Source organism: Lutjanus erythropterus, unplaced genomic scaffold (assembly GCF_056507025.1).
Source record: "Lutjanus erythropterus isolate fLutEry1 unplaced genomic scaffold, fLutEry1.hap2 Scaffold_155, whole genome shotgun sequence".
Lineage (NCBI taxonomy): Eukaryota > Metazoa > Chordata > Actinopteri > Lutjaniformes > Lutjanidae > Lutjanus > Lutjanus erythropterus.
This window is the reverse complement of record NW_028146632.1, coordinates 1,143,778-1,166,243: the sequence shown is the minus strand read 5'-3', so window position 1 is coordinate 1,166,243 and position 22,466 is coordinate 1,143,778. Positions and strand designations below refer to the sequence as shown.

Genomic DNA, 22,466 nt, shown 5'->3' with positions numbered 1-22,466 from the left:
TCTCAAAAAAAATTCAGTGTAAAAAAAAAATTCAATTCCTAAAAAAATTCAGTGTAAAAAAATCAATATCTCAAAAAAATTCAGTGTAAAAAAATTCAACATAAAAAAATTCAGTGTAAAAAAATTCGACATAAAAAAATTCAGTGTAAAAAAATTCAGTGTAAGAAAATTCAACATCAAAAAATTCAGTGTAAAATAATTCGACATCAAAAAATTCAGTGTAAAAAGAACCAGACTCAACATCCGGGTCATCAAGGAGAAGCAATCGATCCCTGTCTCAATTCAGCCAACGTCCAGCCAATCATGTCACGCTCCATTGGTCATGTGACACCCACCCAGGTAGGACAGCTCGGTCCGGCCATGGCCACAAACGCAGGTGATGGTGCTTTGGTGAGTGTTTACTTTATTTGCCATTTGTGTTAAAAATTTAACATAAATTTAGTAATAGATATTACTCGACACGTTGCACATTAACCGGATTTACTGAACAATATCTACAATGAACTTTTAATGAGGTGGCGTTCGTGAAAACTAGTAACTAGCTAATGGTGTGTGCTAGGCTACTTTCGGTTCTGAGGCAGCGAGTATGACAACTGACAGTACATTAAACCGTGATAGTGTTATCCGGTGACACAGAGTTTCCCACAGGATTTTAGGAGACATGAGGGTAAAAACGCTTTGCGCTGGCTGTCCCATTATTTTCCTATGGAGAGAGCGGTGGCGCCCGACCTAGCGGCACCGCTACCCATGGCGTGGCGCACCGCTCGGATCTGCCGCCCACCTCTGCGAACTTTGACCTCGTCTGCCGCTGACCTTTCAAAGCGCAACCAATGAGATAACAGCTGATTGTGACGTAGCCAGAAGCGACACATACAAACAGAGGAGGGAGAGAAAATGGAAGAAAAACTCATTCTCTGTGTTTCAGAGTTCCCCAAACTGTATAACACATTAAAATCATACCACGATCTCGGCAGGAAGAGTATTGCTTGGCAAAATGTCAGTAGTCAGATCGGGCTACGAGGCTTGTGATTAGGCAGAGTTTACGAGCTACCGTTAAGCTAAATACAATGCTAACGTTCGTTTAGCTGTTTGTGTACACGTTCACTAGTCTGTTCCAGGCAGACACAGTGACAGGATCAGTGCTTCGTAGCTATATAAACTGTCCTTTAGCTCAGCAACAGTAAATCCTATCATGTTGTTACATAGAGCTGTGGTTTATTTTTGCAGAAGAGTGTGCTTTTTCTTCCTCGTCCCGGAGTGACAAGTAGCGTTTGGTGTTGCCTAGCAATGGGAATAGCTCAACGCCTCTGCGCCCTACCTGGCGGTGAGCGAAGAGCAAATTTCTTGTCATGTGAAGGCCCCTTTATAGACCACTGTGACCAGCTGCATCCCAGAATTACTATGTTTCCATTCGCTCCTGTATTCTTTCTCATTAGTTATTGTTTTCATACAGGCTGGGGTTGTCACAAGAACCGATACTTTGGTACCAAGTCGATGTCAAGACGCAAAAAATTCGTCAGTTCCTGCATTTTCGGTACCGTGATTACCGCATATACAACTTTACCCTCTGCGCGCCTCGTCAGTCCTGTCGGGACTACGGGCAGTACACACGCGTGAGTCGGTGCGGCTACAGTCGAGCTCGCAGTCCGTTTATGTGAACACGGAGTTTAACCTAAGTTTTTTGTGCAATCATTTTAAAGCAGGCATTGGATTTTGAACTATTCAAGTATCTGATGAAGCTGTTGTTATTACAAATTGCACTTTTCAAACATCAGCTGTTACAGTCATGGATTTGCTTTTCTATTGTTAATTTTATTAGATGCACTGACACAGCTACACAGTCTCATCAATTTGGAAAAAGACAAAAGGGAGCAACATGTTGCAGTTGTGCAGTTTGAGCAAGGATCAGCAGGGCAACAGCGGATGACCATATCCCCAGACTACCTTAGCAAACTTCTGGAACTTAATTTGTCTGTTCCATGTATTGCTAAACTCTTGGGGGTGTCCAGACGTACAGCATACCGACGCATGGCCGAGTCTGATCTCTCAGTAAAGGCACTCTACAGCCCAATGACAGATGATGAGTTAGATCAGTGTGTGAGAGAGATTAAATCTAGGCAGCCTAACTCTGGATATCGGATGATGAAGGGCCTCCTGCAAGCCAGAGGACTGAGGGTGCAGTATAACCGTGTCAGAGCCTCCATGCACCGTGTTGACACCATTGGTGTCATAAACCGAATGGTCCATGTTGGGTGTCTAGCTAGACGGACCTATTCAGTACCCGGACCCCAGGCTTTGTGGCACATTGATACGAACCATAAATTGATTCGGTAAATTCATATTTAGCAGTCTTTTTCACAAAATGTCTGAGTTTCAGGGGTGTTTTTTTAAAGTATATAGTTGTTATTAGGGCTGCAACTAACCATTATTTTCATTATCAGTTAATTTGGTGATTATTGTAATGATTAACCAAATAGTTGTTTGGTCAATAAAATTTAAAAAATGTTGAAAAATGTCAGTGTTTCCCAAACCACAAGATGACGTCCTCAAAGTCTTGTTTTGTCCACAAACCAAAGAAATATTCAGTTAATTGTCATAAAGGAACAAAGAAACCAGAAACATTCAGATTTAACAAGCTGAAATCAGAGAATTTTGACTTTTTTTCTTAAAAAAAAACTACTCAAACCTATTATTTGAATCAGATCAAATTAATTAGTAATTTAATAATTTATTATTGTTTGATTAATCAATTAATTGTTGCAGCTCTTGTTATCAGTATCCACACATTTTTATACTGCTTCTGTTACTATATATGCGCCATAACAGCTAACCTCTCATAATGGCACACACTTTGTCTATTACATTCAGCAACTGTGTGTTGAACCTTTTTTTTCTTTCTTTTATTTAACTTGCAGTATGTTATGTACAGTTGACAAATTCATTTTTCACTCTTTCAGCTACAACATTGTTGTCTTCGGAGGCATTGATGGTTTTTCTCGTAAGGTTAGCACAATTGTTTGGACAAAGTGCACATATTTCTATAATTATTAAATACTTGAGTGCCCCATAGACATGTAATTTTATTTGTGCTGCAGATAATGTATCTTGGTGCAGCCTCAAACAACATGGCCTCAACCACCCTGGCATTCTTCCAGGAATCTGTCGACAAGTTTGGTGTTCCTCTCAGGTGAATGAATATTATAAACTAGGATATTTTACACTATAACAGTACTAACTGTATAACTATGTGTATGGAAAATGCGTTGTATGGTGGGAAAATACCAGGTCAAAGATAAACACTGTTCATAACACTTATGTGGCTATATAAAGCCTATATGTATTATCCTTGTTTTCTACGTTTTAGTTAGACAGACTTTGAATAGGGAAATAGAATTATTAACAAGTTATTTTTATTTTATTTTCAGAATTTTACTCTCAGATGCTTCAACCACTCTCATTGCACTGCTGTATTAATCAACCAATAAACTGTAACCAACTTTTCGTATATATGATATTTGAAAGTGTTTTGTGTCTCCTTTAGGGTACGTGGAGATGAGGGAGTTGAAAACGTAGATGTTGCCCGCTTCATGTTTACAGTCCGTGGCACTGGAAGGAGCAGCTTTATATCTGGCAAGAGTGTTCACAACCAACGGTTTGTTCAATAGAATAGATACTGCTAATTGGAAGTTGCCCCCTCACTGATACCATGTAGTGATACTATGTTAGCACACAGCTGCTAGAAGGAGTACCATGATGTACTATTATTTGTAACATTTGCATATGGTGCAATAACATGCAGTATGCATGAAACAAGATCTAATTCTAAATATAGGCAAGGCAGTTTTATTTTTTTACAGTTTGTCTCAAAGGGCTTTACATGGCATCATAACAACATCCTCTGCCCTTAGACCCTCACATCCACTGAGGAAAAACTCCAGGAAAACCCTTTTAACAGGGAAAAATTGGAGAAACCTCAGGGTGAGCAGGGTGAGGGATCCCTCACCCAAGACGGGCAGACATGCAATAGATGTTGCGTACAGACAAGAAAACAGTTTATAACACAGAATGTGGGAAACATGGAAATGTTAACAAGAGCTGATGAAGGCAGCTTCTGGTGGGAGGAGAGGAGTCTGGACTTAGATGTAGTTAGAGTGTCTGCCTCTCTGACCCATGGAGAGAGTTGGTTCCACAGTAAAGGAGCCTGGTAACTGAAGGTTCTACCTCCCAGTCTGCTTTTAGAGATACTGGGAGTCACTAACAGACCTGCATTCTGGGAGCGAAGTGATCTGGTGGGATAGTAAGGAATAATGAGGTCTTTCAGATAGGATGGAGCTTTGTCATTAAGAGCCTTATAAGTCAGCAGAAGTGGGTAGTGGGCTATGCATGAATACAAAATAAAGAAGAAATTCAGTTTCAGCTATTAAATAGGTTGGATATTTTACATTTTAATTGTTGGTCACTCATTATGGATTATTAAACAAATTGTAAATATTATTTTTTTTGTATTCAAATTAAGGATTGAGCGGCTGTGGAGAGACCTGTGGGTAGCTGTTAATTGCATCTATTACGATGTCCTGCACTACCTTGAAGAAGAGGGCTTCCTGAGCATTGCCAATCTAACACACCTCTTCTGCTGCCACTTTGTTTTCTTGCCACGCCTGCAGGATGACTTGGATACTTTTCGGAATGGTTGGGACAACCATCCGCTCAGAACGGAAAGCAACATGACCTCCAACCAGCTGTGGGAGCTGGGTCGTAGACACTACCCAGTTCAAAGACCAGATAATGCAGAGGTACATGAATCATTTGGTTTTCATGTTTAAGCTGTTGAATTTGAAGTATTTTAAAGTGTGCCTACTGTCACTGCATACAATTTAAAATGCTCTCTATTTAAAACAGTGGACTTCCTTGTGAAGACCACTTCAGCGTTGTCGTTCCACACACAGTATGCCCACTGACCGATGGACAACTGACAGCTTTTAGAGCTGCAGTTCAGCCAAGAGCTGCATCCCAGTCCTACGGCAGCGATATTTACATTGCTGCTGTTCAGTTTTGTGAGCAGTTTCTTGACCTCTGAATAGAACTGATCAGATAAGACTTCAGTTTTGAATTATGTGTTGATATTTTAATGTTTTCACAGACTTTCGTTCCCTTCAGTTATATCAGTGAAAAGTACAAGTGCACTTTAAACTCCTGCATTAATGGTTTATTAGAGCACAGAAATGTTACAAGGAATACATTAAGCTGCCAATCATAAAATGCATGTAACTTAACATACCGTATTTTCTTATAAAAAACTGAGATTGAGATGTAATGTAATAATAACAGTGTAACAGTGCACAAAATTGTGAAAATAAAATCAGTACAAGTCCACCTTGACAACTTGAATATTTTCAACATCAGATGTGTCGAACCAGAGTAAGGATGGCAAGAAAAACTCCCACATGGTCTGAAATCTGTGGGTCAACAATTGACAGCTAACAAGCATAAAAACATTAACATTTTACCTAAACAGTCTTAACTGACAAGTGTAAATACAGGTTGAGATGTCACTCAGACAAGACTAAATACTTTACATTTTTCTATGAAAACTGAGCTTGAGATGTTTTGTAACAATGCGAAGAAATTGCAACTGTGTAACACTGAAAATAAAATCAGTATAAGTCCACCTTTTAACAACTTGAATATTTTCAACATCAGGTGTGTCAAACCAGAGTAAGGACGGCAAGGAATCTCCCAGTGCATGGTCTGAAATATGTGGGTTACTGTTGAAGTTACAGTTCTACAAATACAACAACTCCATACTGTCAGATGAATCTGAACACTTGACAGCTAACAAGCATAAAACAACATATTACTTTGACAATCTTATCTGACAAGTGTAAACACAGGTCCAGATGCCACTCAGACAAGACCAAATCCTGTATGGCAAGTGCTAATGCATGCCAGGATGTCATGTTTAAAAGATGTGTAGTCCTTGTAATGCCCTGGGATGCGCAAGGTCTCAAAGCAGGTGGAGGCTGTGACGTATCTGCTCTCGACGACTTCGACAGAGAGACTTGGTGGTAGAACCTCCCATCCGGTCCAGAATTTGACCAGGTTGGTCAGTTCAGTTGGTGTTGCTATGGAGTAGATTCAAATGGATGATGATTAGTCATCAGGGTAAATAGCCAACTATGGCACTAACAGTTCACATGGAATAGCAGACTAGTCAAGCCCTTGATACAGGTAAACCTACCTTCACCTATGAACTGTCGTAGATACCCTGACATGCAGCATTTTGTTTCAACTGAACAATTGTCATCATCGCTGCCACCCTCACGAGGCCATGTGATAAGCTGAAGAAGGACCTGCATTGAAAAAATAGCATGAGAAAGACTTGGATAATTTTTTGTTCTATTGCAGGCAGTAATACCGTATTGGCCCGAATATAAGACGGTGTTTTTTGCATTGAAATAAGACTGAAAAAGTGGGGGTCGTCTTATATTCGGGGTCTGGACATTATACCCATTCACGACGCTAGATGGCGCCAGAATGCTGAACTTGACTCCCCAGGCCAAAGCGAACCCGTGTCACGAAGAAGAAAAATAAAAAATAGTGGTAAGAAAGAAAAGAGAAGAAAATAATAGAAGAGATAACAGAAAATGGAGAAACGTAGCGACAATCGGGAGAAAAGTGGGTCGAAGATCGGCCAGGTTAACCGGCAGCTGAGGAGAAGTTATGATGTAAACTTCAAGATGATGGTGATAAATGAGGCAGAGTCTTCAAACAATTGCAAAGCGGCTGTGAAATATGGTGTCACAGAGTGTAATGTACGGAGATGGAGAGCTCAAAAAGATCACCTAAAAAATGCTCACAGTCAGAGAAAAGCTTTCCATGGTCCTCAGAGCGGCCGCTTCCAAGAACTTGACAGGAGGGTGTGCGCGTACGTGGACGAGAAACGAAAGGACGGGATGCCCATCAGCAGAGCTGTCATTCAGCTCAAGGCCGTGGAAATAGCCAAAGAGCTAAACATACCCACCGCTGACTTCAAAGCTAGCCTCGGCTGGTGTAAAAGAATGATGCGGCGTAACGGACTAACGCTGCGACGCAGAACAAGTCTAGCCCAGCGCCTGCCCTCTGACTTTGGAGAGAAGCTGTTGTCTTTTCAGCGCTATGTAATCAACGTAAGGAAAAATTTTCTGTATAAAAATTAATTTGGTGTTCAAAAAGTCTTTTTTCAAACTTGAGTCTTGAAAAAGAGGGGGTCGTCTTATAATCAGGGCCGTCTTATATTCGGGCCAATACGGTAGATGCTGACCAGGTATGAACCATAATATTTACTACAAATGCAATGCTACAAGACAGCAGTAATTCAAATTAACCTCAGCGCTGACATTCCCTGCCGTGTCTTTAGGAAGAAGCAAGGCCACTGTGTCAGGTCTTTGGGTCAGCAGTGTCCACATTGGGGTTTCTTTAATGCCTCGTCTCAGCTGCTTAATTTGCCTCATAACACGTCCTAGTACCTGTTAATAGTAATAAGACAGAGAATATAACCCATAAAATTCCTTTATGTAAAAGTAGGCTTGAAGAGTAAAATATGAAAAGAATAATTTCATTTAAATACACTTATTATGCTGCATTCCACTGGTGAATGAGGAAATAATCATACTGTTGTCCTGCACACTTGCAGTATTATAGACCACCCACTAAACCTGGGAATCAAATTTATCAGGAGAAAGTGCCGCATTTTCATTTTGTCAGACAATTTTTTTTAGAACCGTAGCAATGTGCATTTATAACCAATACATTACCCACTGGATAAAAAAAAACCAAAATACATTAATTGTGACTTGTGTTTTTAAACAGACATTTCTCAAACTTTTACTCACTGCATGTATCAATAGCTTTTCAAACAGCCACCTCCTGTTGTTGTCAGTTAGGGAAGGGAGGTCCCACGCATAGGCCAAGTCCTGGACACTTTGTTTATCCTTATCGGACAGTATGGATCCCCCTTCAAGTTTCAAAACAATAAGTCATATAAATGTCATTCATAAAGGACAATGGATACACAATAAAAGGGCGGCCCATTGTACATAACATATTACTGAAAGAAAAAAAAAAAATTTTAATCAAACATACAAGCCTGATGGTTTCTCTAATATCCAGATCTGGACAGTCCTCCAGTGTCACTGTTGCAGTGTCAGGACTTCGACCAAGCAAGACATGAATAACAGCAGGGCTGAGTCCCTGTAGGCATGGTCCTCCATGAAGAAAGGAGTGGCCTATCATTCGACCTGCCACCATGAACATGTCACTTTCCACGAGAAAGTGAGAGGCTGAGGGAACTATATGGCCCGGCTCTCCTTCAAAAACCCCAGTAAGACTTGAATTTGCTGTCAAGATATCAAAAATTTGAATTAAGAACAACACAGAAATAGGCCTCATTCTAGAGTCAGAGATATCATCAGTACAGGCATTATACATTTAGAAGAACCCTTTGAACTTTCAGGATAAAGCAAAATACCATAAACCTTTATGGACAGAATAATTAAAAAAAAAGATAATACAGCTTGCATTTGGTAGGATTCTATTACATACATACCAAAATTGATGCAAAAGCCTGACCTCAGCTTCTCCATGCATGTGGAGAAAAAAAAAAACGAGTTACACCATGTCCAATAGCAGTATCTCCTGTAACACAATGTGAAGTTTGACAGAATAAAGACAGAGTAAATACTTAAGTTAGTTTTGGACAACTGTGACTTGTAATTGGAGCTACCTTCAAGTCTGCAATTCAGGGGTCGTGCCCATTCCACATTAGGTTGTTTGTAGAAGGAGACAAGTGCCATGTCCTGCTCAGCAGGGCTTTTTCTGATGTCCATGCTGAGAAGTAAGGGACTCTTTGTTTCATGAATACATCGAAAACTGTCAGCACACTGAGATACAGCCTTGGTGGGGTCACTGACAGTTAACCAGCCTAATATGAATAAAAAATAGAAATGTGGTTGTTTAATTATCTATGGCTAACTGTAAAGATAGCAAAAAACAACCATCTTCATTCAAACTGCACTCTTAAAAAGGATGTGTCAATATCGACACAACATGTGTTCAATTTCTACACATCAATGAGTTGAATTTGGGACAACGCATGTTGTGTTAATTATAGCACATTCAATGTGTTAATATATTAACACAGTGACTGTGTCACATACATTAACACAGAGATGTGTAATAATGTGTAAATACTAACACATTTGTGTGTCAACAGATAAAAATTATATTAACACATATATGTGTTACTCAAAATTACACAGGAATCTAACACAAGCATGTGTTACTTTACACAAATGGTAGAATACTATGAATAAAAAGGAAAATGCCACTTCAAATCATTTTGAAAAAAATATTTATTTTAAGAAACATTTTTAAAACATGTTAAAACATTTAGTCAATATTTCATTTGATTTGTGAACCTTCAAAGTTTCTTTAAAAAAATATTTCACCTAGCATTAAGACATTTGGTCAACATTTCATGCTATACATTAAAGTGAAAAGTTCCTCACAAAACATTTAGTCAACATGTGAGTTTTAACTCATTAAAGGGATAGTTCAGCTTATTTGAAGTGTGGTTGTATGAGGCACCTATCCATAGTCATTGTATTACCTACAGTAGATAGCATGGAAGTTAAGCAATGAACTGCTGTGGTCACAGTCAGCAGCAAGTTACTTTAGCCATTGCACCTATAGTGCATGCTATATTTAGAATATTTTCATCATTTGACCTTGCTGTCGGAGCTCTACTATCATAAGTTAAATATGGCCTTCTCCAAACCAACCACACTCCTTAAGAAAAGGAGAAATTTTAACTCACAGAACACAGAATTTGCTGATATACCACTGCTTCAATCTGTTAGTTTGTGTAAGTGCGACTTTGGGGTTTAAAAGATTAATTCAGATTCATTTAATTCAGACAAACACAAATACAAACTCAATCTGGCAGCAGTAGATCAGCAACTCCCATGCTAATGCAAGTTAAAACTACTTTTTCCTTAAGGAACTTGGTTGCTTTGGAACAAATGATGCTTCCTGATAGAAAAGGCTGTTTGACAAAAATGTAAAGAAGTGAAGATATTCTTAATATAATGTACACTTAAACTGCAACTGACTTTTTGGTGGCTAAAATGTGTTTTGCTCCCACTCCTGTTCATAACAGTACATTGCTCAATTTCCTACAGAAGTAGTCCCATTTCTCCAAACTTGGTGCATACCAACTGCCATCTGCTGTAGGTAAATAACACTGACTATGAATGAATTCCTCATACAACCCCACTTCAAATAATCTGAACTAGTCCTTTAAACAACTCTTTACAAAATCTCATCTATGGTTAAGACTTTTGGTCAACATTTCATGTTTAACTCATGAAAATGAAAAAATCTTTACAAAACTTTGTACCTAGGGCTGATATAGACCTGGTGTCCCTTAAAACATGTATGGAAGTCAAGTGGTCTAAAATCAGACAAATCACCTGGAATCTGTACAAGTTTGAAATCATCAGCTCTTTCCACTGCATAAGCGTAGAAGTGCTCATCAAAATAGTTGACATTTACAACCCATACAAAAGCTAGAAGAGTGCCTTTGTCTGCCTGTGGTAGGAGATGAAGTACTTCTCCAAAGACTGGTTCATCTTTAGTATTGTCTGTCATCATAACAACAGTCCCTGTTCTGTATGTCTGTCCACACCACGTTACAACATGAGAAACACACATAACTTCTGAAAAGTCCCCTTCAAGAATTGACCTCAGGCTATCAATCAACTGTTCACCTTTGTCTAGGGATCTGAGAGCAACTGCAAATGCATTTGGAACACACATTTTGTTTCCAAGTGGTTGGCCAAACCTCCAATAATGCATTTGTTGAACCTGGTTTTTGTAGGCCAATGTCTTTGATATAATTTTAAAATTGCATACAGCATGTGCTTGTCTTTTGAAAGGGTTGTGCTTCGCTTAAAACCTCATACACCATAGTTTGCACAGCGGCCCAAATAAGACCATCATGCTGGGGTAGTGGACCATAAAAATGGTGTTTAGGGATAAGGTTTTTCTCTGGATAGAGCTCTTTGAACAGTTTATGATGATCTATAATGAGCTGTTTTAAATACACAGCAAGTCCTATGGTTACAACAGGTGCAAAAATGATGCTGCATATTTCACGTAGTAATAGAAATAATTGCCAGTGTAGGCTCTCTGGATTCACCAAGTCTCCAAGAAGGAAAGGTAAGGTTTGTATGAGACACCACATTTGTGCTGCGGTCTGTTTAATAGCAGTCTCTGATGTCCTCAAATTGAGGATCACACTGGGTTTGTTTTTTGCATTTGTATACCCATAATCAAAGCTGACTATTCTCTTATTTAACTGTTCCAGGCATAACAGTCTTTCCTCATAAATGTAGTGTCGAAGTAGTAGTTTCACCTCTAAAGGTGCGACGCCCTCAAGGATATCATGCATTATGTCAACGCATACATTTTCTGTTACATGAAAGTACTCCAAAGTATTCAAGCATGAATTTTCTTTGATTCCTGTCATAGTCCCATCATTTAAAGCAACATGCTGCTGGTAGTTGTCTCGGTTTCGCCTTTCAAGCTGATCTTCATCAAACACTGTTTGTGAAGTATTTTTATCAACAAGGCAAAAATGGCAGAACTTGTTGGCAGAAAAACTTTCCAAATAGCCACACAAAGAATGACATGCTAGGTTGTCACCAGTAAACAGGCACACTGTTCCATACAATAAGTGTGATTCTCCTTTCATTTTGATCTCTATACCGTGACATTCCAGAAACCTAATGTCATCCAAGAGTGGTTCAAGTATCTTCCCAAAACCATATGTTTCTCTGTCAATGGAATTGAACAGAAGGCATAGATGGATATTTGCCAGGCATGAATTGTACTCAGGTGGCAGGTTCCTTAAGGAGAAATACACAGCCCCCATTTTATGAATCTTTGTTTTTGATCCCAAAGGATTTGTGGTTTCCAGATCATCAAAGTACAGCTGAATCTGTAGGGCAGTTGGATGTTTTTTATACAAGTCATGACTGGCAAAATGAGCACCGTCACAGTAATCGCGCATCTTTCCATCGGTACTCTTGTGAGACTGCAAATATAAGGTCTGCATTTTCTCATTACAGAAAATAAATTTCAGTGTCTCAAGTATGGAAATATACTGAAAAGTATTAGCTGTTAGTGACTGTCTGACTAATCCACTTCTTCTTGTGGTGTCAGCTCTATGGCCCAGGAAGATTTCTGTAGGCTTCACAAGTGAATACTGATCTTCAAAATATTTTGTCATTTTATAGGGGTTGTCTAAATCATTAAATACATTTCGAGCACTTTCAAACTCTTTCATTAATGACACAACATCCTCACTGTCTTCTGGTACTGACAAAGTTTTTAGTAATGAAGAGGTAGATGCTTGAAGGCTATCTACTGTCCTGTCCAATAGTTCTTTAGTGCAAGTTACACTCCTTTGTACGTCACTTAAAGTTGCATTTGAAGCAGAGTACATTTTTGCGACAAAAGTACCTGCACAGCTACTTAGTGAAGGACCTTTGGATTTAGAAGAAGACAAGTCTGTCTCTGCGTCAATATCCTCATAGGATAGTGCAGTGTCTGGTATCATATCAATTTCTTCACTGATGGTGGTTTTATTGTGATCCAAAGTCTGGTCAGACAAATTGGTTGTACAAGCGTGCCCAGATGAATGTTCTCTTGAAAGATGTCTTGAGTAGGAGTTAAGATTATGGTATGTGCGCTGGCAGCCATTTTGACTGCAAATAATGGTATAGTCCTGACCGTCAGATAGAGAATGCACTACACGGAGATGCCAGCGAAGTTTCCTGATCTCACCAGGAACTTGCCGTTTACATAGAGGGCAACTGTACACACTGAGTTTGTTTAGGCCAAAGCCTGGAGCTTGCCAACTAGCTCCAACACTTTGGATCGTTTCACAGTCTTTGACACGGGTAAGTCATAGATGTGTTCAAGAAAGATGAAAACTGAAACAAGCTGAGGAGGATAAGCAACACTGCATACCCAGTAAAACTTGAACAGCTTATCCAAGGCACAGGTTAAACTGTCATCATGCAGTGGAATGGTGACCTTGTCATTTCTGGCAACAATGACAAACTGGCGTGTTCGGCTGGTCAGGGGGCCAATGCACATGAGCTGTGGCTGATGGGTTGTCAAGGATCCCTCATCTCTGTCACAAAGGGAGGGGATGCTGGTCCCATGCTTGAGAAAAGAAAAACACACCGTCTTTAACACTGGTCCAACCCCCAAAACATTTCAAATATTTAGTGTGCTTCATAATAGTAAATCACATGAGATTATAGGCAAAAATAAGGCAGCAGACAATTCAACCTTTGCATTTTCGAGGAGACATGGTTCAAGAGAGATCCCATAACCGTTTTAAAAAGTTAAAACGCAATCCCACTGGTATCGATGTGCAGATTGTAATTCTGCAAAAGCAGACCTCCTCAATTTTACAAGATCAATTTATTTATTCATTCATGAAAAAAATTAGCCTGAAAAATTGGACAGAAGGAAATGATTACAATGAATTGAATTAAGTATTATCTTAATTTAAAACAGCTCTGACTGAAATCAGGCATGGTGCCTGAGAACTTAAGGGACAGTTCACCCCAAAATCAAATATTTGGCCTCTGGTTTGTATTGCTTTTTATCCATCTATATTGTTTTAGTGTGTGTTGCAGAGTTTTGGAGATATCAGCTGTAGAGATGCCTGCCTTCTCTCTAATATAATAGGACTAAATGACACTGTACTTTTGGTGCTCAAAGCACAAAAAAAAAAGTCTTAAAGAAAAAACTCACAACAACGTCTGTGGATTATCTTGAGTAACCGGGTGATGATTTCTGAAAACAGAATGCTTGTGAGTTTTTTTTAATAATATTTTTTTTGCTCTTTTGAGAACTACAAGCCAAGTGACATTTAGAGCCATTACATTTAAGAGAAGGCAGATGTATCTACAGTGGATATCTCCAAAACTCAGCAACTTACACTGGAAATATCTATGTTCATAACAGTATCTATTTTGAATACTTCCACTGCTTTGCCTTACCATCAGACAGCCATTTCCCAACAGAAAGCTGCAGTTATACAAGCCAAATACTGCTCTCTCCTCAATCGATTAGTTTGTGTTATTTTGTGACTTTGGTGTTATATAAAAGTTACCAAATTTACAGAGTACTACAAACTAACTAATCGATTGAGGCAGCAGTAGACAGACAACCACCATCTTCTGAGGTACACTTACTTTTTTCCAAGGAGTCTGACTGATTTGGAGAGAGTGATATTTGCCTTATATCACAGCAGTGTCCTGTTGGACAAGGCTGTGACAGCAAAGTAAGGCTGTGAAAATATTCTAAATATAGCATACACTTAAAACTGATATTGAATTTTGTGGTGGCTAAAATGTTTTGCTGCTGACCTATTCCACAGCTGTAAATTGCTTTGCTTCCTACACTGATAGTCCTGCTTTTTCTCCCAACTGGGGGCATGATGACTGACATTTAGTGTAGGCAACACACTGACTATGGATAGGTTCCTCATACCACACTTCAAAAAATACAACCTATCCCTTTAAGTGCACACACATACAACATACCGGTACAAAGTCCAGTAAGTATAATATCGCTGACTTCACACTGCATCGTCCTGAAGCTGCTGCACCCCTTCCTGAGGCTGTTGGGGGAAGCAGGTGCGTCAGGACCTGCAGCATACTGTAGCACAGCTCATCTATTTGAAAAGAGCGTAAGCAAATGGTTATGTTATTACATTTTGCACATAAAACTAGGAGAGCAAAGGATCCATTAAATGACAACTATTTACCATCATTCTGGTCTCCATTCTGATCCAACAAAGTAGACACAAGTCCCTTCTCCAACGTAGCAATTTTCCTAAGTTTTGGGATAATGGATGACTCCCACCTCCGAATGAACAGCTCCGCTTTTCCCTCAAACAGTTTTCCAAACTCTATATCTAGCTGATAGAGGAAACAGCAATCACAAATATTTCTTACTTAGACCTAAAAGTACTATTTTCATGTTAGACTGACTATTTACAAGAAAAATATAAACCACAAAGCTCATATCAGTGAATATCTGGCATAAGTAAACAAGTCTTACCAGGCTTGGAATGTCTATAAAACGGGGGTACTGTTGGACAATATCTGCAAGTGTAGGTGACTGGGTGCTGATCCAATTTCTGCGATAGTTGAAAGTCTTTTCCATTGCAGTCTTGATTGGCCCCATGTTCTCTGGTGATGGTTTCATTCTTTTGATGACAGCCAGCCATTCACTTGGGTCTTCATCCACTGAAGGCTCAGCTGCTGATGCTGCTCTACAAGGCAACTTCCTCTTCTGGTAGCGCCGCTGGCCCTCTTCTAGGTTTCGTCTAATGTTTCGTAGCTTCATTTCTATGAATCCTTTATGGGATAGAGGATCATAGAAATGTTCCTACAAACAACATTTAAACATGAATGAGTACTTAGGGCTATCTACTTGTCGAATAGACTATTATTCCCTTGCGCACTGTATATATCACATTTCAACCAAACAAGAAATTCAAAATATTTGCAGAACAGTAAAAATGACTAACTACAAAGGAGAAAACCGACAGGACTGGTTGAATTAAGCTATGTGCCATCACAGCTCTTAGTGAAACAAAACAAGAAAACACTTACGAATCCATCACCCTCCCCAGAGACCATCACTTTCAGCGATGGAAAGAGTGTGGTTAACGATTTAGCCAAATGCAGTTTCTCTGCTGCAGGGGGATAACTGTAGAGCAAAACAAAATATAAAATGAAAATCCCTTGACCAGTTGACAATACATAACATATTTCAACTCTCACCTGAATCACTGAACAAAAACAGGAAACTAATCTGGAATTTAGATCAAAAGAATGAATATCTACAACTTACAATCCATGTTTCTCTACAAGGTCACTGACACTCAGTTTGACAAGCTTCTTTCTGCTGCTGGTGGACAGTGTGCCTGTCTGCTGATATTCAGTCAAGATGTCTGGAGCCTTCTTTTCCAGAAGAGATCTCAGCTGTTCACCTAGGTTCTTCTACAAAACACAAGAACAAATAAATCCCTTTATAACTTGCTGGCAAAACATCAATAGAACATTTTCATGACAGCCATTTTGACATGAAGTAGTTGGGTAAACACAGGTGTTACCAACAATACTAATACAGCTTTACAGCTGCAACTAACGACTATTTTCATCATCTATTTATCTGTTGATTATTTTCTTGATTAACTGATTTTTAGTTGGTCAATAAAATGTCAGAAAATGGTGAAATAAATCTGTATCAGTGTTTCCCAAACCTCAAGATGACACCCTCAATGTTTTGTTGACAACCTAAAAATAGTCAGTTTACAACCATAGAGTAGAGAAAACAGAAAATACGCACATTTACTGAAATGGAAAGAATTTAGACTCTTTTCTTAAAAATAAATCAATTAATTAAAACCTGATAAGTTTTCAAGTCAAAATAGTTGACTTTTAATAATCAATTAATTGTTGCAGCTATATTAAGATTCCATTCTATTCAGGTCAAACAATCAATCACCTGTATTTACCCTATTTCATATCAACCTGGCCATAATAAGGGTCCATTCCTTTACAAAAGTAATGTCAGATGAATGGTGCCATAATAACTATTATTATTCTAAGTCATGATGAAGTGTCCAGACCGTCTCTCTCTCTTCATCTCTTCGGTGTGTGTCAGTGTGCAGTGCATTTGCTGCCTGACCCAACAGACAGCAAATGCACACAATCTGACATTGATGTAAACGATTTTGTTGCCTTAATACAAAAACATGAATATCATGCATCATTTCATCATTATATAGACTGAGCTGAATAAAGGTGAAGATTTTTCTCCTCAGAGGATAATATTTTATTAAAGAAATAAACTATTAACAGAAATAAAGAAACAGATACATATAAATAGCAACCTTTTCCTAAAGTACTACTGGTTCTGTGGTGTTGGAATTTTAAATCTAAAGCCTGCAGTGCGCCATAGAAACTTCAATTAACTTTTCTGTTGTAGCTTTTAGTGCGTTTTGGCCTTAATGTTAAATTGAGCAGGTCAATATGTTCATCTGTGCCTGGTGGGCTTGGGTTTGTCATGTTATTATTTGAGTATAATTTTTATGCCAAATGCAGTGCCTTTGAGGGTTTCTGGACAATATTTGTCATTGTTTTTGGTCAATGTAATTGATTTAATAGTTACATTTGCATAAAGAAAGCTTTTTTATTATTATTATTATTAATTGTTAAGCACTTACAAAATATCCCTTTAAGATATATTTTTAACAAATAAAAACTGATTAATCATGATTAAATATAGATGCTCATGATTAACTTAAATATTTTAATCGATCAACAGCCCTACATAGTTTTGTTGAGTTTTGAAATCATTCAAAGTAGTCACCTTTTCACTCGCAACACATGGAGCTTCAAACTCCACACACTCCAAATGGATCACTGTGGAGACCCTAACTTGGAACCTGTCGTTGTCATTAACATCTATGCTTGTATCACAGTCTATGTACTCTTTGAAGTCACTATTAAAGTGAAGAAACCTTTCTAACTCCACTGGATGTGAAAACTCTGAGTGACAGGCCTGCAAAATCTGTGAGGCACTGTTAACTCTAAAAAGTTTCTTGCATGTTTCAGTGCCATCTTTATAGATGGATACTAGCACTGTCTTGACAGGTGGTCCAGGGTCCGGTGGTGGACGAGAGTTATGTTCAGAGAGCTCCATTTCGGGTACTGCAGAAGAAAAAGCAAAATGTGTCAATACAAAATTTAAGGACAAACTTGAGAGAAATCAATTTTCTATATATGATAAATGATATTTAGAAAATAATTGTATTTGTAACGTACAGGACATTTTGTGGTGCCCATTCTCACATTCTGTCACCGCAGAATAATTAGCAATATTATCAATTATGGTCCTGTTCTATTCAGGTGTGTCACACCCATTCCAGTGAGACAACCATGCCTAACACCTGTGTCTTGGTCCTGGCACACCTAAATGTAATGACCATTATTAGTGTTATTATACCTACTGCCGATATGAATTAAATTGGTTACTGTTAAAAGGACCCATTAAAATGACCAACTTGTGGTGCTTTGGATTTAGTTTGCTAGAATGGAGTATTTCCTTGAATAAGATATTCTATTCAAGTCTGTAGTTCTGCAAAACTCAAAAGACATATTGGTAGATTTCTGAAAGATCTAACATTAGGGCTTACAGTAGGTCTCTCACTTTTCATTGCAGCTCAATCAGTTAAAATCTCCATGCAGCAGAATTATGTTAAGGATCTGAATACTTCTAATTTTGCTATTATTAATGAATATACTTGCAGGTGTTTATATTCTATACATAATCATCACTGTTAAAATAATAATGACACATGGTCAAAGCAATAAATATTAATCAATCCCATTTTACTTCAGGTAATTACTTCTTTAACTCATTTACTATATAGCACACAGCAATAATCTTGTCCGGTGAGTTTTTTTAATATTGCCTTATTAGAGTACGCCACAAAATGGCGACAATGTGCGCCTTAGCAAAACTAGACCAAACCGGCTGAAACCAGAACAGCGCCGCACTTGCTATTTCACTATTAACACTAGCAAAAGCCAAAAATAGCTTCTTACACACGCACACACACGCTATAAAGTTTGAACGAAACATATGGTTTAGCCAGCAAGCTAGCTGAAGTACTGCGCCACCATTAAAACATCGTTTTGGCTTTTTGACGTGACTTGGCGTTAGCTACACACCTACATTAAGCTAGCTAACTCCCCGCCGCCATGCTCACCGCACTCAAGTCTGAGTGAAAGCAACAAGCGGGGTAAAGTCACCTGTCAAATAGCAGTCAGAAATGTGGAGGCAAAATAGCAGTCACGCCAAGTCTAAATTTCGGTTGACTGTGCATTTTATTTACTTCCTACTGTCAAACGGCTGTACATGATTCATATTAAATGCATAAAAACATCAATTTTACCTGTCCTTTCGCTCCGCTGGTCCTCTGGTTTCGCATCTGTGCTCCAAAAGAAGTGCGCGTTCGGTGGGGGCGGGGACATAATCCAACGGACCGCGGTTGATTGGCCAAGGTTGTTAACACAATTGTGTGTGTTGAAAATGATGAAGCAGGCAACACATTATGTGCAGACACTGACACAAAACGTGTTATTTTGCAGTCTACACATTAATTGTGTCAGGAAACAACACATCTTTTTTAAGAGTGTGTGTATCCTTCCCTATGCCACTGCTAAGCATGAACAGCACCTACCATCTTGAACAGCTGGAGAACTTGTGGATGGCCCAGGCATTGCTGCTTGCTCTTCCTCAATTACAATGCTTTCATGCATCACCTCATTTCCTGCCCTACCCTCATAAAAGTATTTGTGTTACAACTGCACAGTATGTAAAACAAAGACTAGAGATTAGAGAAAAAAAAACATTAACAATAAAAAGTTATTGGATACCTTTCCACACATGACGAAGCATGTACCTCGATGGAGTCAGCAGGAAACATATTTTTGCAGACAGGACATTCCTGCATGTCTGCTGTTGAAAGGATACCTGAAAAAAATAGAGTTATTTTCAAAAAACTGTTATTAAATACTACACAATATACTTGCAAAAGCAGATTACATTATATTATATTATACTTCTTACAGTCTCTCTCTTCAGGCTCACTGATATCCACATTAGCCAGGTTGTCGTCACTGTCAACATCTATGACATTACAAGATTTGATGTGTTCTGTCAGGAGTGGAAGGGGAACTGCAACTTCACACTTCTGACATGCAGCTTTTGGCACGTTACTGAATGCTTCATCAGTCAATGGTAGGGGATTTGTACTCAGTTCCTCTTGAATTGGGGCAATGAAGAGATTTTTAGGCCCACGAGTTACAGACTTCAACATCATGCCTGTATAGCCGGTATCATCGGGAGCAACAAGAGACAGCTGTCGGCTACCCCATCCACCTATAGAAAAGAGGAGAGAAAAATGAGAACTTTCAACAGTTTATTAGATAGATTATATCTAGAAGTTAAGTCAAAGCAACTAGACTTCTTGTCTGACAACAGACCAAGCTAAAGAAGTCACCTAAAGCAAAATAAGTCATGTTTGTTTGTTTTTTACTTTTACAAATACAATTTCTACTTTGCAGTGGCTGGTTTGCAGGTAGGCATGCCCTTATAAAATAAAACAAATATGTAAAATATTTAAAAGTCTTATTTAAGTACCATAAAGTAACAGTGTTGTGCACTGCATAATGTGAAGTTAACTGTTGCATATGTACTTTTTTTTAATGACAGAACAACACTAACACACAAACTTAAGTTGGCCCTCATCATTCAAATCAGAAATAGCATAAATGACACAGCATTACAAACTAGCAAATCATTGTAACTTCATAGCCTGAATACAATATACAATACAACTGGCCCAAATAACTAATTGCATGTTATCACCTCTTCATGTGTTGTGCTTTCATCTAGATGAGCAGTCCTACGGCCCAGTCCTGCACGCATATGGACTAATTGCTCCTGCTCTTTTGGGGTTTTTTCACAATGCTTTGGCAACAAATAGAAAGCTACATCCAATGGTTTAGGCCTCTTGGCAGGAACTGGACTTGCTGTGGGAAAGTGCCTCTTCCCTCTGCCCCTGCTGAAAATACCTGGAAAGGACCTATAGAAAATTTAAAAAATAAATAAAACATTAACAACCTCATCTGTTTTTTGTAATTACATTAGAAAAACACCTTTATTATTATCAAATCATTGAGATTTCTTTAATTTAATAAACAAATTTAACATTAGCCTTAAAGCTTCAGTTGGTAACAATTATTCAGTCATATTTGCTGGAACTGTCACTATATTCTGTTAGTTGGACATTAAATAAGTAATTTAGGACAAAATCCAACTCCTCTGGCTCCACCTACAGCCTGAAATCGTATTTGCCAAAATCCACCGCGACTGAAGCTTCTCCACCAGTCAGGTAGACATAGAGGGAGCAGGAGGAGCAGCCAATCGCAGCTCGTACACATCGTAGTGAGCTGATGAAAGTGAAAGTAAACTCCGCAACTTGGTCGGACATTTCAAGACAACACACTATCATGTCACTTGGCAGAGGCTCATAAAGGGACCTGACAGAGTATTGTATTGAAATTTCCGACCAAGTTGCAGAGTTTACTTTCACTTTCATCAACTTGCCAACTGCAGCTTTAAGCGAAATGGACCATACACATTTTCACAATAGACACAAAACATCATGCTTTCTTCCAGTGTTTACTAACTTAGACTTAAATATCTGCAATACAGAGCATTCAACGTAATACTATCATTACTTTGATTTTGCCTGTACAAATCAACAGAGTGTCAAAATGTGTATACATAGGGCTTCATTTAAAATAAACTTCTTTTTACCTGGTCATTTCCATTTGAACTGATGCTGTCTGTCTCTGTTCTCTGCAGGATTGTATCCAAAAACATTTATTAATCATCAATACATAAACAATGTATAAGTAAAATATGTACATGAATTAAAGTTAAATACTAAACCTTATATGTTGATTTGTGACGCCACCACTGGCTGCACCTTGTTGACCAGAGGAACTTAGTAACTGTAGTAAGCGACGGGCTGATTGCAAAATATCATCACCATGACTGTCCTGACATCACAAACAACAAAGAAATAGTAAGAAGGGTATTACAAACCACCAGCAGAAAGATTATGTTAAACAGCTAATTGTTAATGGACTTTAATTAAGGTGACCATATTTTGATTTCCAAAAAAGAGGACACTTAAAGTAAAAGTGCATAACTGTTCTGAGCCCCTCCATCCTCAGCCTACTCCTCTTCGTGATTGCTCCACATATATTCCCCTGGTGTTAACCCATGATTTACAGAATGTGTCCCTTTGCATGCAAGGCGTAGGAACAAATCAGCATGAAAGTTTAGGACACAGCAGCTGTCTGAAATCCGTGCAGATCGGTCTAATGAAGTCTCGGTCTAATGAAGTCTCAGGCAACGGAGACTTCATTAGACCGATCTAATGAAGTCTCAGGCAACGGAGACTTCATTAGATCGGTCTAATGAAGTCTCCGTTGCCTGAGAGAGTGTACTTGGTCTGTGGGAATAATGCTTATAGCTGTGTGCCCTACGATGACGCTTCTGGAACATGTTATCTGGCCTATCTAGTCCCTTTGATTAGAGAAGTAGATTCGTCTGAAATAGCCGCATTGTATCCCCCTTTACATAAACACAGGAGGAGTTGTCTAGCCTCCAACGGGTAGCAGGTATCATTCTCCCCTTCTATGGTGTCTATGTCACTCAACAAGAGCTTATATCCCTGTCCAAAGTGCTAG

The 22,466-nt window shown here is 38.7% G+C and overlaps 3 protein-coding genes and 1 long non-coding RNA gene across 9 annotated transcripts; 1 reads left to right on the top strand and 3 right to left on the bottom strand.

Annotated features, from left to right (window-relative positions):
- Nucleotides 1-1,846: 1,846 nt before the first annotated feature.
- Nucleotides 1,847-4,958, top strand: LOC146304364 (uncharacterized). Its single transcript, XM_084714178.1, has 6 exons — nucleotides 1,847-2,330; nucleotides 2,958-3,003; nucleotides 3,096-3,187; nucleotides 3,542-3,652; nucleotides 4,517-4,793; nucleotides 4,947-4,958. The coding sequence occupies exons 1-6, from the start codon at nucleotides 1,924-1,926 to the stop codon at nucleotides 4,956-4,958; spliced, it is 945 nt and encodes a 314-aa protein (XP_084570304.1). The 5' UTR covers nucleotides 1,847-1,923.
- Nucleotides 4,959-5,184: 226 nt separating this feature from the next.
- LOC146304362 (G2/M phase-specific E3 ubiquitin-protein ligase-like) lies at nucleotides 5,185-20,203 on the bottom strand. Of its 5 annotated transcripts, XM_084714201.1 has the most exons (9): nucleotides 19,771-20,180; nucleotides 19,578-19,674; nucleotides 19,382-19,476; nucleotides 8,585-8,959; nucleotides 8,122-8,375; nucleotides 7,872-8,000; nucleotides 7,365-7,505; nucleotides 6,239-6,350; nucleotides 5,185-6,122 (listed from the first exon to the last, which is right to left on the bottom strand). In XM_084714201.1, the coding sequence occupies exons 1-9, from the start codon at nucleotides 20,021-20,023 to the stop codon at nucleotides 5,905-5,907; spliced, it is 1,674 nt and encodes a 557-aa protein (XP_084570327.1). In that variant the 5' UTR covers nucleotides 20,024-20,180; the 3' UTR covers nucleotides 5,185-5,904. The 5 variants fall into 5 exon arrangements, with proteins under 5 accessions (XP_084570327.1, XP_084570328.1, XP_084570331.1 ...); XM_084714202.1 differs by lacking the exon at nucleotides 7,365-7,505 and having other exon boundaries at nucleotides 19,771-20,191; XM_084714205.1 differs by lacking the exons at nucleotides 19,382-19,476; nucleotides 19,578-19,674; nucleotides 19,771-20,180 and having other exon boundaries at nucleotides 8,585-8,673; nucleotides 8,762-9,043.
- On the bottom strand, nucleotides 10,349-18,249 carry LOC146304363 (uncharacterized). 2 transcript variants are annotated; one of them, XM_084714206.1, is made up of 7 exons: nucleotides 17,506-18,245; nucleotides 15,982-16,130; nucleotides 15,741-15,837; nucleotides 15,184-15,513; nucleotides 14,888-15,041; nucleotides 14,664-14,794; nucleotides 10,349-13,269 (listed from the first exon to the last, which is right to left on the bottom strand). In XM_084714206.1, the coding sequence occupies exons 1-7, from the start codon at nucleotides 17,836-17,838 to the stop codon at nucleotides 12,934-12,936; spliced, it is 1,530 nt and encodes a 509-aa protein (XP_084570332.1). In that variant the 5' UTR covers nucleotides 17,839-18,245; the 3' UTR covers nucleotides 10,349-12,933. The 2 variants fall into 2 exon arrangements, with proteins under 2 accessions (XP_084570332.1, XP_084570333.1); XM_084714207.1 differs by lacking the exons at nucleotides 14,664-14,794; nucleotides 14,888-15,041 and having other exon boundaries at nucleotides 17,506-18,249.
- A 451-nt stretch (nucleotides 20,204-20,654) lies between the features above and the next one.
- On the bottom strand, nucleotides 20,655-21,791 carry LOC146304361 (uncharacterized). The gene is made up of 3 exons (XR_014769379.1): nucleotides 21,661-21,791; nucleotides 21,526-21,567; nucleotides 20,655-20,788 (listed from the first exon to the last, which is right to left on the bottom strand). It is a non-coding gene; the product is annotated as an uncharacterized LOC146304361 (long non-coding RNA).
- Between the last annotated feature and the right edge of the window lie 675 nt (nucleotides 21,792-22,466).